This window comes from Scomber scombrus, chromosome 3, assembly GCF_963691925.1.
Source record: "Scomber scombrus chromosome 3, fScoSco1.1, whole genome shotgun sequence".
Lineage (NCBI taxonomy): Eukaryota > Metazoa > Chordata > Actinopteri > Scombriformes > Scombridae > Scomber > Scomber scombrus.
The window spans coordinates 2,169,966-2,183,101 of NC_084972.1; the positions used below are offsets into that span (position 1 = coordinate 2,169,966).

Here is a 13,136-nt window from a genome sequence, read left to right on the forward strand (position 1 = left end):
TCCCTTTCTTACTTCTTCAGACACACAATGATTCAAAGCTGTGCTGTGCAGCTGCCACTGAACCAGTTATTAGTCTGGAGACTTTTCTCTGTAATGCAGCTTTTTATTTTGTTGCTAATGTTTTCATTTTGATTGACTGTGATCAACAGGGATGCTGTACACAGATGTTAGATATCACTTTGACCAGCTTTCATTTACATTGTCAGCCCCACTGATGGGACTTTGATGCGGCCAATCTAAGAACAAACACTTTGATAGTAGATAGTTGTCTTGGACAGTGAAATAGTTGCTTCACCTCAAACCTCTTTGAACCAGCTGTTCACTGAAAAGGGCGAGGAAGAAAGCGATGAGCATCACCACTGACAGCTCTCATCCTCTCTCTGGCCAATTTGAGCTTTTCAGCTCTGGGAGACGCTACAGAGTTCTTTTGGCAACCAGGAATATTTATAAGAAGTCTTTTATCCCAAGTGCAATTCATATTTTAAACACTTCCAAGTGATCAATACACAATACACACACAGGAACTGATATGCACTTTACATATTTTTATGTATTTATGTATTTTATGTATTTTAAGAAGGATTTTTATTTTAGTTCATAGATTTTATGGATCTTATGTGATTTCTGTCTACTGTATGTCTGTTATTGGTGAGCCAAAGACAATTTTATACCATAGTGGACAATAAAGTTATATTCTATTCTATTCTATTCTATTCTAAAGCCTCCTGTACATTCTTCATGATAATACAGTGACAGATTGTTCTTTGTTCTTCAAAACTTACAGAAAAAATTAGCAGCATGCTAGTTAATGTGTTATAGAAATGAGATCACTGAGACACACATTGTGAAATATTTGAAAAGACATTATTTTGAAAACAATTGCATGATTCAAAATGTTTCGAGCTGTTTAGATTTTGGAAAGTGAGTTGCGACACGTAGTTGGATGAATGTATGTTGAGTAACAATGAGCAAACCAGAGGGAACTTTTTCCCTACAGGGAACACAGCCACGGTCATGGTCTGCCTGCCAGACTGGGAGCTACAAAGTATTGACTTGGCAGGTGAAAGCCATGGCCCAGCTGCCACTGTTGTGAGCATTTGTGTGGGGAGTTGTCCAAGTGCTATTCGGGTGTCTTCATGAACAACACGTAAATTATCAGAGGTGGAAAAACTGTTTATAACTGGATGTGTTCATTTGACTGGACAGGTGCTTTGGTTCACTCACAGGTCAATAGATAATCACCTAACACCTTTTTTCTAGATGAAATATTCCTTTAAAATTGGATTAGACATTGTGCAGTTGTTGACTGGAATTGTGCTGGTGTAACGATTTTTGAATTTATGAATTTATTTCTCCCTGTGAAAAAGTCAAGCTTCACTGATCCAAAAAATTCAATTTATGCTAAACATGGCCAACATAAAACTAGGGGTACTGCCCTAGTTTTATGTTGGCCATGTTTAGCATAAATGACATTTTTCCCTTGTCTTATACTGAGATAAAGTGTCTGCCCTTGACTTTTTGACCAGCTCAAACAATCATTGTTATGCACAGTATAAAAGTAGAACTGTCAGCAGGCTTTCCGTCTAAGGAGTATTGATTTTCTCTCTCTGTGGCCATGGATGACCTGCACAGTGACACCACTTATCTACCTGGTATGGAACATGGACAGTGACAAATCTGAAAGTTGGTCATAGGTCCAATGGTCAGTTTTAAGACCAACACTTTGTAGACAGACTCATTGTAACATTATTACATACATACATATATGCATGCATGCAATATGACAGTGTGTCTCTGAAGTAAAGTAATGTTATGGATTTTGTTTGTGTTTTTTTTTCTCTCAGAGGAGGATGAAGTGCTGTCCATGTGACTCCAGGAACCCAAGCAGTAGACTGGCCCACACTGTCCAGGATGTCCTGTCCACTGCTGGACCAGAGAGATGGTGGCAGTCCAGGAAAGGTTAGTGAAGAAAAGAAGAAAAAAGACTTCTTTGAGAATTTCAGACTTTTATATTACAGAGAGTAGAAGGGTTGCAAACATTGAATTAGAGAGAGGTGCAATAAAGGTCCATTTATCCCCAGCTCTGAAAGAGACATTGCACGTCATGCTCAGCATCTTAATCTTTAAACTACAGTGGTGCCTATGAAACAAAGAAACAAAGAAAGAAATTCACCAGTATTTATGTTAAATACAAAAGAACTAACTCATTATTATTCATATGCAGAGCAAACATTCCATAGTCTTTTTTGTAGAATTGTGTTATTTAATGAGCAGTGCTGTTCTTGTTTTTCACCACCAGAGGTCTCTGTTCACTATAAACTGCTGAACAGACAGCAGGGAACAGCTGAGGATCAGTTTAAATATACCAGTTTTATAAAATGTAAAAAAAAAAAAATAAAAAAAAAAAAGACCCAAAAACAATTAACTTTATTTTACTATTACTATGTAAATGTATCTGTGTACTTGATGAAAATGCTGTTCTGCTTGTGTGTCCCGTAGAGGTGAATCCGGTCACTCTCCAGTTGGACCTCAACAATTTGTTCCAGTTGGACAACCTGGTGCTGAACTTTAAGGTATGATACAGTCTGTAATCACTGTCAGACCACATGAACACCATCACTCACACAGAAATGCTCTTACTACTATTGTCTCTTAATCCTAAGGTACTCTGTGTAAAGAAACATCTGGTTTTAAACAAAATAAGACAGGATGGACACATAAATCAATTTATGTTTGAAAGTGGACTCCATCATTAAGCTTTGAAACTATTTTCTATATATTTCAATAAAACTGGGTGCATTTGTGTTAGATAGATCTCAAACATAATGTATGAATTTGTATGAATGTATCTCTTTATTGATCTGCTTTTCTATGCAGGGTCCTCGTCCCAGTGCCTTGATTATAGAGAGGACACAGGATAATGGCAGGACATGGGAGCCTGCCATCTACATGGCTGCAGACTGTCAAAAGTCATTCCCTGGTGTCCCCACATCAACGCCACTTACCCTGGAGCAGACATACTGCTACACTCTGCCCCCTACTGGACATCCATACCAAGATCAGATCGTAAGCACAGACCATACAAGATCATTATTCTCAACTTTGATTATTATCAGATTTAGAAAAACACTATTTGCATTATTATTACTTTAATGAAACGGCAGCTTTCATATTTTCCCCACATTTTCCTCTACTATTATTAAAGCATATTGTGAGATATCCTCTGACATGTCCTTGCCGCATGATGACATCATCTCATTGTGTTTTTACAGCAGAAATCAAACATTTTGGATGCATAGGGAATAAAAATCTGGGCAATACATATTCATGATGCTGCGTATGTTATTTTCACCATATACTCTAATAATACATGCACACACACACACACCCACACACACACATATATATATATATAGATAGATATAGATATAGATATAGATTTATTTTATTAATTTTTTTTGGTGACATCTGTGAATTAAACATCACCAAGACTAGAATTACATCCTACAGGGCAACAAGACAAATGATCAATTAATACCCAGTTATATTCTATGATGGAGAAAAAATGATGGTATATACAACATATATTTATTCTACATTTTTCTTCTCCAGATCCAGTTCAGTCCTTCGCGTCAGTATGCTTACGTCTCAGCTCCCAACAGCCAAAAGATTGAAGGTAAGTCTAACATCATGACTCATGCGGTGCAGACCTGTTTGAATGTTGTAGACCAGTGACTGACTGAGACCTGTCTCATCCACAGAGATGTCTGGTTTAACGGGGCTGAGGGTGAGGCTGGCAGAGCTGGGTGATGTGCCACATCTACCAGGCAGAGCTCTCAGTAGATTCTACGCTCTGAAGGAGATGAGGGTGATGGGCAGCTGTATGTGCCACGGACATGCCAACCGATGCCTGCCAGAAGGCTACAACAATGGTATACAGGTGTGTATCCAGGTGTTTTGGGCATATCTATCTATCTATCTATCTATCTATCTATCTATCTATCTATCTATCTATCTATCTATCTATCTATCTATCTATCTATCTATCTATCTATCTATCTATCTATCTATCTATCTATCTATCTATCTATCTATCTATCTATCTATCTATCTATCTATCTATCTATCTATCTATCTATCTATCTATCGTCTGCTGATCACAGCCTTTCAAACATTTCTTTATACATGTCTCTGTGTCTCCCTGTAGGTGAACCCTCAGTGTGACTGCCAGCATGATACAGCAGGTGTGAACTGTGAGCGCTGTGCTGATCTCTACAATGATCTACCCTGGAGACATGCAGAGGAGAGCAACACTCATACTTGCAAACGTAAGACTTCACCTACCTACAACTCATCTCTCTAATAAGATCAGTTTTTTTTAAACTACGTAGTGGGATGCTTGGGCTGTTTTGTTTTCTTCTTACAAATGTAATGTTTTGGAGTCTCCATCCATTGACTCCAGCCCATATGTTCATGTACTTATCCTTCTCACCCTCTCCTCAGGCTGTGAATGTAACAACCACGCCCAGCGCTGTCATTTTGACCAGGAGGTGTTCAGGGCCAGTGGTGGGAGGAGCGGAGGTGTCTGTGAAGGTTGTATGCACCACACCACAGGGCCAAAGTGTGACCAGTGTGCCCCAGGCTACCAGCCGAACCCCCGCAGCCGAATGGATCGTCCTGACGCCTGCATTCGTAAGTGGCCAGCCAGAAGGTACTCAGAGACCTGATTCTATAGATTTTCAAGGATTTTTTAAACACTGGAGTTTTTTTTATTGCTTTAAAATCTATAATATCCTCAAAGTTTTCACAACACTCATTTTCTTACTTTATGTCCTATACTGAAGTATCTTCACAGAGATCTGACCTTTTTCGAAATGGCTCATGTTTGTATTGTTGTGTTGCTTGCAGGTTGTATCTGCAGTGCTGAGGGGACAGAGAATGAGGGCCGGTGTGACGAAAGCACAGGCTCCTGTCAGTGTAAAGTAAATGTGGAAGGCCCCCGCTGTGACCGCTGTAAGAGAGGCTTCTACAGTCTGAGCACCTCCAACCCTCTGGGCTGCTCCAGTGAGTCCTCTCATACTGATTTGCATTATTACCACTGTTACTGCCATCAATACCATACAGGACTCATGCACAAATGTGTGGAATTTGATCCGAGTACTTTTCCCCTATTGTCCAGAGTGTTCCTGTTCTCCAGACGGGTCACTGTCAGGTACTTGTGACCCAGTGACAGGGCAGTGTCCCTGTCGTCCCCACTTCCATGGCCTGACCTGTGAAGTTTGCACAAAAGGCTACTGGAAACCGTCCCAGTCAGGACGCTGCGAGCCTTGCGGCTGTGACCCCACCAGGTCACTCAGTGATGCCTGCGACCAGGTATGACCTCTTCCCTACACCCCTATAGTCAACACCAGTGAGCTCCAGCAAAGGTTATACATGTAGGAACTCAGACACAAGCCTGGGACATGTTTAGCTAGAAGGAAGAGGAACATAATGTATGGGCAGTAAGAATAAATGTTGTTACTACTACTGCCACTACTAGCTCAACCAGAAGTGTTCATGATGTTGAGTTTATATCTGATGTGTATTTGTGCACTACACTAAAGTCATTTTTGTTCCGTTTTTCCCAGAGGACAGGTCAGTGTCAGTGCAGACCAGGTTTTGGAGGCCAAAAATGTACAGAGTGCCCAGACAACACATATGGAGACGCTCTGATTGGCTGCCGGCGTGAGTCAACTCTCTTTATTTGCTCCTTTTATTGTTTTCTTTTTTATCTGAGTCATGGTAAAAATCTGTATCTTGTTTCTTTGTTCATATTTGGTTTATTTATTCTTCACAGTACAGTGATTACAAATAAATCTGGCTCCTAAATAAGACGACTCTCACATTTAGTTAGTTAAGATAATGAAACTACACTTGCATGACAGTTATCATACTGGTATTAAACATGTGACATCTGACTATTCATTCTTTTCTTTTCTTTTTTAAACCATGAAGAAATATAGAATATTAAGTTTGGGGGTAATTCATTGGTGTCATTAGTGTCTTTACCATCAATCCTCAAAGGTCCTCTATGGATGTATATCACCATAGTCAATCCACTGTTGATGTTTTTTTCACTTCAGTCTAATTATCTAAATGAGTGATTCTTATTCAAACTCTTTTCAAGAGACTTATTATTTTTCTACCAAATCTTTTTTTAATTATTATTATTTTAACAACATTTTTGTAACTTCATAGAGTTTCACAACAGCAGTAAAATAACTTTTGTAGATGCTAACTGTCTGAGGTTTCTTTTACTCTAGATTAAACCCTGAAGAATTATGACAGAATCCTCCTTTAAAAACTTTTAGATTTTAGGGCCACTCAGGCTTTGAACCGTCTGGCTGGTGCTTGAATTGATCTTTCTTGTGATCTCTCTTCCTCCACAGGGTGTCAGTGTGATACTAAAGGAACCCTTTCAGAAGTATGTGACAAGCAGACAGGAGCCTGTCTTTGTCGGCCGGGAGTCACCGGGGCTCGCTGTGACTCCTGCAGTCGAGGACATTGTGACTCCTTCCCTACCTGTGAGTCATGTCCCTCCTGCTACTTCACCATGGACACCCAGCGACAGAACCTCAGCTTAGCTTTGGAGAGACTCTCCCCAAGATTCCCTACTCGTCCAGGAGGTGATTTTGGAAACTTTGGGCCCCGCATCCTCACCTTGGAGGCCAACCTGAACCTGCTCCGGGACTCCATCTCCCTTCCTACCACTAGTGCCAGACAGATTGATGATGTCCTGTCCCAGTTGAACAAGCTCAGGTGAGGGACTACTGAGATCTTGAGGAGGACAACAGACACAATCTAGATTTCTAATTCTAATCAACAGAAACTCACTAAATTATATTTTTCTTCTCACTGTTGCCTAATTGAACATCTCTTGTTGTCTCACAGGAACCAGATGGACAAGGTTAACAGTGACCTTTCACCTCTGGACAGAGTACCTGGCCTGGACTCAGAGCTGGTCAAACTGCAGGCTCTGCTGGACAGCCTGCGTGTGCAGTACAACGCCAAGAAAGACGCCATGACAAGCTCTGTCAATAACAATAATGCAGGTCCGAGACAAAGACACAGAAAACACTGCAGCTCTCAGTTTTAGTGGATTGATAGGTGTTAGTATTGTACATAAATTCAACAACCGTACACTCAATTGGCTCTAATTAACTGAAACTATAAATTTTCTGATAGAACTTTACATTAACATTCTATTCAAGCCAAGTATGAAGTATGTTACCACCTCACCATCACCAATTGTTGTTTCTCAAACAGACATTCTGATACAGTGAGTGCAGTAAAATATATTCATGTTGAATGTTTCTCTGGATTTAGGAGCATTCACTGCCATCAAGAACGCCTACGATGAGTCTACGGATGCGGCTAAGAAAGTAGACGCCAGCGAGAAGACGGTGAAAGAGTCAGCGGATGTCAGAGAAGAGGTTAAGGACCTTCATAACAGAGTTCAACCAGGCAACACCAGAGATCTGGACAAACTGAACCACAACATAGCCTCCCGACCTAACCTCACTCCAGTGGCCAAACAGGTACATGTGCCCACCACCCACCTTTTATATAGCAGGGACCCAGATTGTAGTGGCGTGATGATTTGAAGCCTTTAAATGTGTTTCAACAAATATTTGAATGATTTGTAAGACTTGTAAGATCATTTTTTATTTGTAAAGAAAAATAGTGGCAAAATTGCAAGTGTAAAGTTGAAACATTTTCATCTTGAGCCAGCATGTCTTCATCCTTCAGTTTGAGCCATCTTTAGCAAATCCAGTCCATTCATTTTTATGTATTTATATGTATCTGTATCACCTGTAATTTTCTTTTATGAATGTGAATTACATAAGTGTTAGTTTATCTCCTGAAGAGCCACAAGAGAAGCAATTTGGACATAAATGAAATAAGGGTTAATATATTATTTAAAAATGATTATAATTAGTGTGAAAAATTATCAATTTGCCCTGAAGATGGCACCAGGGGAAAGTTCCTGGGCTGTTCAAAGTAAGGGCTCATTCTCTGAGGAGCATGAATGTAGTTCTATACCATGATTCCAAAGAACCTGTTAGTTATAGTCAGCATCCTTGGGCCTCACTGCTAACGAAGTAAAAAAGAAAGAAAGAAAGAAAGAAAGAAAGAAAGAAAGAAAGAAAGAAAGAAAGAAAGAAAGAAAGAAAGAAAGAAAGAAAGAAAGAAAGAAAGAAAGAACTTGTCTTACTGCAAGAATGAGCAAACTATTTATTTAGAACAGACTTCAAAAGCAATTTGTATTGTGTGTGTGTGTGTGTGTGTGTGTGTGTGTGTGTGTGTGTGTGTGTGTGTGTGTGTGTGTGTGTGTGTGTGTGTGTGTGTGTGTGTGTGTGTGTGTGGTTTTACATGTAATATTGTGTGTTTTAATTGTTATTTTTAAGATAAGAGAAGATAAGATTTATTAGTGCCACAATGAGGAAATTTACAGCATTACAGCTGCATAGTGGATAGCATTAATATAAAGAGTGTCAATAACAATGTTTTATTGACTTGTAAGGTGTACAGAGGCTTTCTGGGTGATGTGCATTTTAAATAAACTGAAGCTGAAGTGTAATTCAAAATGATCATTCATCTATACGTTGTTTTGTTCTGTTTTTCCAGGTGTGTGGCAGTGTCCGCTCAAAGCCCTGCACCCCTCTCCAGTGTGAGGGTGGGGACTTGTGTCCACCAGAGGGAACACCCCCGTGTGAAAAGGGAGAAATATGTGTGGGTGCCCTGCCTCTCAGCAAGAGGGCAGACGCTGATGCTAAGGATGTTAAAGACCGACTGGACAAGCTCACCGGCAAAATCACAGAGGCTGCAGAGAAGGTACACACACACACACACACACACACACACACACACTGACTGTTACTTCTGCACATCACTGTACTTTAATGACTAAAAAATGAGCAAATTGAAGATTATTTTTTAGATTATTACAATTCTATATATTTATATTTAAGTTCATTTCAATTCCTCACAGCTCCAAAGAGCACAGGAGACAACCAATCAGGTGAGACAGTCTGCAGAGAAGCTGTCCAATAGGATGAAGCAGACCAGAGATGAGCTGGAAGGTGACTTAAAAGAGACACGTGACGTTGTGAAGGAGCTCAAAGACTTCCTGTCAGGTAAAGTTTGTTTTAGTGATGAGTGTAGATGGATTGACTGATGTTTGGAAGGAGAGTGGAGGCTTAGTTTCAGTAAAGAAGATGATTGTAAATGGATTCAGCAGTACTGTATGTGATGTTAAGGTCTTTTTACATTTCTGTGTGTCCAGACCCATCCTCCAACCTGGCCCAAATCCAGGAGGTGAGCGACTGGATCCTAAAAGCCAAACTGCCTCTCAGCCTGGCCACTCTGAGGAGGAAACTTGAGGAGCTCAAGAATCTGGCAGCCAATCTACCAGACAGCACGGCCGTGTTGAACGAGGCCGACCCACAGCTGGACGCAGCCAGGAAACTGCTAGAAGAAGCCCAGGATGCCAGGTAGACCCTCATAGTCCAACATCACACTGCTGCTCCTCATTCTGATGCAGTTTTTTCAAAGAATGTTCAGCGTTGCATATTCGCAGCATTTAAAGGAAACTTTATTAGTTTGATTTGGAATTTAAAAAGAGGATGTGGAATACAGTAGAAAAAATCCAGTTAGATATGGATAATATAAACATTATCATTGCTATTAAAATCAATCATTTTTTGCCTTTTTCTACTTTTTGTGAGGTTTGGTTCTGAATAACCCAAAAACCCAAAATGACCAATGACCATTTTACTTACAAAAATCTTAAATGAATCTTTATGCAACAAGGCTTCATACACTTACAAAGCATATTCTAAATTCGTATTTGACTGATTGAATACTGACTGAAAGAACTGACTTCAAAAGCATTGTGTGTGTGTGTGTGTGTGTGTGTGTGTGTGTGTGTGTGTGTGTGTGTGTTTGTGTGTGTGTGTGTGTGTGTGTGTGTGTGTGTGTGTGTGTGTGTGTGTGTGTGTGTGTGTGTGTGTGTGTGTGTGTATGTGTGTGTGTGTGTAGTTTTACATGTAATATTGTGTGTTTCAATTGTTATTTTTAAGATAAGAGAAGATAAGATTTATTAGTGCCACAATGAGGAAATTTTATCTTCAATGAATCTTGATGCAACAAGGCTTCATACACTTAATCACTCAACTTGACTTGATATTTTGACTGGTACTGTATGTATCAGTTATTTAAGAGTTAATATAAAGTTGTCCCTATAGTTTTTATTATTATTATTATTATCTAGAAGAACAGAAATTGGTTTTGAGGCAAATTAATAAAAAATTAATTGTGGTCTCTCTGAAGGTGTGTAGGACCTTCAGTTTTCCTCTCCTCCTGAGGATGAGTCTAAGAACTCTATTATATCTTTGTAGTGATGATGAATGGCACATTCATTTTCTGCTTACACATCCACAGAGACAAGGCACTGGGGGTAAAGGGTGATGTGGACGGGCTGCTGGCAGGTTTCGGCGCGGTGAAGGACATGGAGGAAAAACTGGATAACAACCTGAATGACCTGATGACCAACATAGATGACCTGAGTTACAACCTGATCAAGGTAGAAAGCAGTGATGTGCTAATGTGAAAAATGAATGAAGTGTCTAAGCATTGTGGCCTCAATGTACTATAAGCTATTCTTTCAGCGTTTTTGAGTTTTAAACTGATTTTCTTCATCCAGGCCAAAGAACAACTGACTCCAGCAGAGAGGGTTCTGGATGATGTGTCAACACTGATGAAGCCAGTCAAACCTCAGCTGGATGAGCTCAAAGACCTGCTGAAGAGAGGAGGCCAGCAGGCTCAGGATGCACAGGACAATGCAGACAAAGCTAAAGATGAAGCAGCCGATGCAAATGAGGTGAGAGACCTGCTCTACTGTGAAATATGAGTACTTTTGCAGTGGGTTAAATCAGATTCAGAATTTGGTGTAAGGAGTAAAATGATGTAGTGGAAATATAAAATGAGAGTGAATGTGGTCAGGATGTTTTCATAAATGTACTAATACAAATGTGTGTGTATGTGTGTGTTTGTAGGACCTGCTGTCATTGCAGGACCAGCTGAATAAACTGAAAGATGCAGCTGCTGCCAGCGGGTCTGGTGGAGAGTCGGGGCCGGTGGGGGATCGACTGGCGAAGCTGCAGCAGGACGCTGGAGCTCTGGCCAACACCACTGACGGCATGATGAAGGCTCTGGGAGGTAATTCGGCAAAAAACACATAGCATCATAACTGTAATAAATCATCAAGTTGTCAGTCTTCTTTGAAACTTGATAAATACATCTGAAAGATTGTGATCTTGAAAAAAAAAAGTTCCCTTTTTATTCACATTATCAGTATTTAAACTACATTTGCTGTGACTTGTATTATTCCTTTAAAGGCAGTTTGTTATCAGTTATCTTACATGATCTGCCAGAAATTAAACATCTGGTAGGAAGATACTAATTAGATTTTATAGTATTCAGATAGCAAAAGGTATTGTGTCTAAAAAATATTACTTATAAGCTTTAAAAAAAACTTTGAAAAACCTATGTGTAACATCCACTTGTACATAAACCGACACAGGTATTTAAAACCCTCAAATGCCCCAGTGGGAGCTCTGGCCCTAGAAATTGGTGTTAGTTAGACTGCAGCATTTTTGTCAGATCCCTGATCTCTCAATGTACTCTATCTTTTTCCAGGTAAAGCAGATACCCTGAGGGGTCTGCAGGATGAGATCCTTCGGAAGTCATCAAAGCTCGAAGGACTTGACGCCAAACTTCAAGAACTTTTAGCACAACTTCGAAAGAAAGCCAGAGACCTCAGCATCTGCGGCTGAGAAACCAAACAGCAGCTGTCACTACGTCACTTCAACAACATGCACCTTTTCAACTGTCAACATCAGTCTTCACTTGACTAAAGGAAGAACACCTATATCTGAACACTTTTATAACTCTTACTTTGCAACTCATCTACAGCAGTTGACAAAAAATTGTGGGAATTAAAGAAGTTTTAGTGTAAAGAGTTTAACACCGTCCCTCACTTCATTATAAATTAACTGCTATACATATACATTACACACCTATACTATATATTGAGCATTTAACGATGATGTTTCTCACTTCCATTCACTTATCAGAAATGCATTTTGTGTGAACATATTTTGTAAACACCAATATTATCACATAATATGGATATACAGTATAAGTCACTAACTTATAACTGGTACTGTATATCAGTATTTGGTCAAACATTGTGATATTTGATTTGATCAGAATCATTATCAGAAGTGAGCACATTATCTAGATTTTTATTTGTCAGTAGAACCACACTCCACTGTGAACACGCCACCACAATTATTATGTATTTCTGAACTGGCACAAGGTTGAATATTGTATTATTTATTTTCATTTTTTGCATCTGTTGTTTTGTGCAGAATCCACAATATTTAAATAAAAGTCTTTTTAATACTTTGATCTGTGTCAGAAAAGCTTCATTGGGTTGTCCAACAGGGTGCTACAGCTGTTCATTCAACACAAGAAGAAGAAGAGTAGTTACTACATATTTATTGAGAAAATAATACCAAAAATACATGTAAGTGAATTCCGTATTATCCATGACATCGGTACTTGTTACAGCATCTTTATACTGGCTTGTGGCACTTGATGAGTTCAGCTGATCAACAAGAGAACAGCTTATGTACAAATCACAGAAAACACAGTAAACATCCGGTTACTGTGCGTTAGTGACTCCATCTCAACATGAAGTTTAATCTCATAAATGAAACACCATTTTCCATCCATCATTTCTGTGCAATAAATATGGATAAATGGAAGAATATGAATATGTGTCCCAAAAACTGGCCTGGAAGGTTCAAAAAAGTCCAAACACTACAGGTAAAGGTACATTCTCACATTTGGTTATGGCGCCCAACAGAGAATATAAATGAAGTATCTTAATACAGACAAACAAAGGATACAAATGACATAACTGACATGTCAAAGCCATGTCTTATAAACCATCAGATTTCAGTCAGTATTCAGTCAGTCAAATACAAATTTAGAATATGCATAAATTAGCTTTCATATTGCATATGTCA

The 13,136-nt window shown here is 39.3% G+C and overlaps 1 protein-coding gene across 2 annotated transcripts; it reads left to right on the forward strand.

The window, feature by feature from the left end:
- The first annotated feature begins 1,123 nt into the window (after positions 1-1,123).
- Positions 1,124-12,513, forward strand: lamb3 (laminin subunit beta 3). 2 transcript variants are annotated; one of them, XM_062415594.1, is made up of 22 exons: positions 1,124-1,161; positions 1,633-1,702; positions 1,845-1,959; positions 2,500-2,573; positions 2,878-3,066; positions 3,613-3,676; positions 3,762-3,940; positions 4,208-4,328; positions 4,504-4,692; positions 4,909-5,064; positions 5,180-5,373; positions 5,628-5,724; positions 6,429-6,798; positions 6,931-7,091; positions 7,366-7,577; positions 8,668-8,874; positions 9,032-9,176; positions 9,326-9,533; positions 10,483-10,624; positions 10,745-10,921; positions 11,097-11,259; positions 11,740-12,513. In XM_062415594.1, exons 2-22 carry the CDS (start codon positions 1,700-1,702, stop codon positions 11,874-11,876), a joined length of 3,303 nt encoding a protein of 1,100 aa, XP_062271578.1. In that variant the 5' UTR covers positions 1,124-1,161; positions 1,633-1,699; the 3' UTR covers positions 11,877-12,513. The 2 variants fall into 2 exon arrangements, with proteins under 2 accessions (XP_062271578.1, XP_062271577.1); XM_062415593.1 differs by lacking the exons at positions 1,124-1,161; positions 1,633-1,702 and having other exon boundaries at positions 1,800-1,959; positions 3,762-3,952.
- Positions 12,514-13,136: the final 623 nt, after the last annotated feature.

Bases quoted from the DNA above. Each gene is read 5' to 3' on its own strand.
- lamb3 (XM_062415593.1), top strand. From the start codon at position 1,851: ATGAAGTGCTGTCCATGTGACTCCAGGAACCCAAGCAGTAGACTGGCC. The intron at 3,677-3,761 runs GTAAGTCTAACA...TCTCATCCACAG, and splicing joins CAACAGCCAAAAGATTGAAG to AGATGTCTGGTTTAACGGGG. The intron at 7,578-8,667 runs GTACATGTGCCC...CTGTTTTTCCAG, and splicing joins TCACTCCAGTGGCCAAACAG to GTGTGTGGCAGTGTCCGCTC.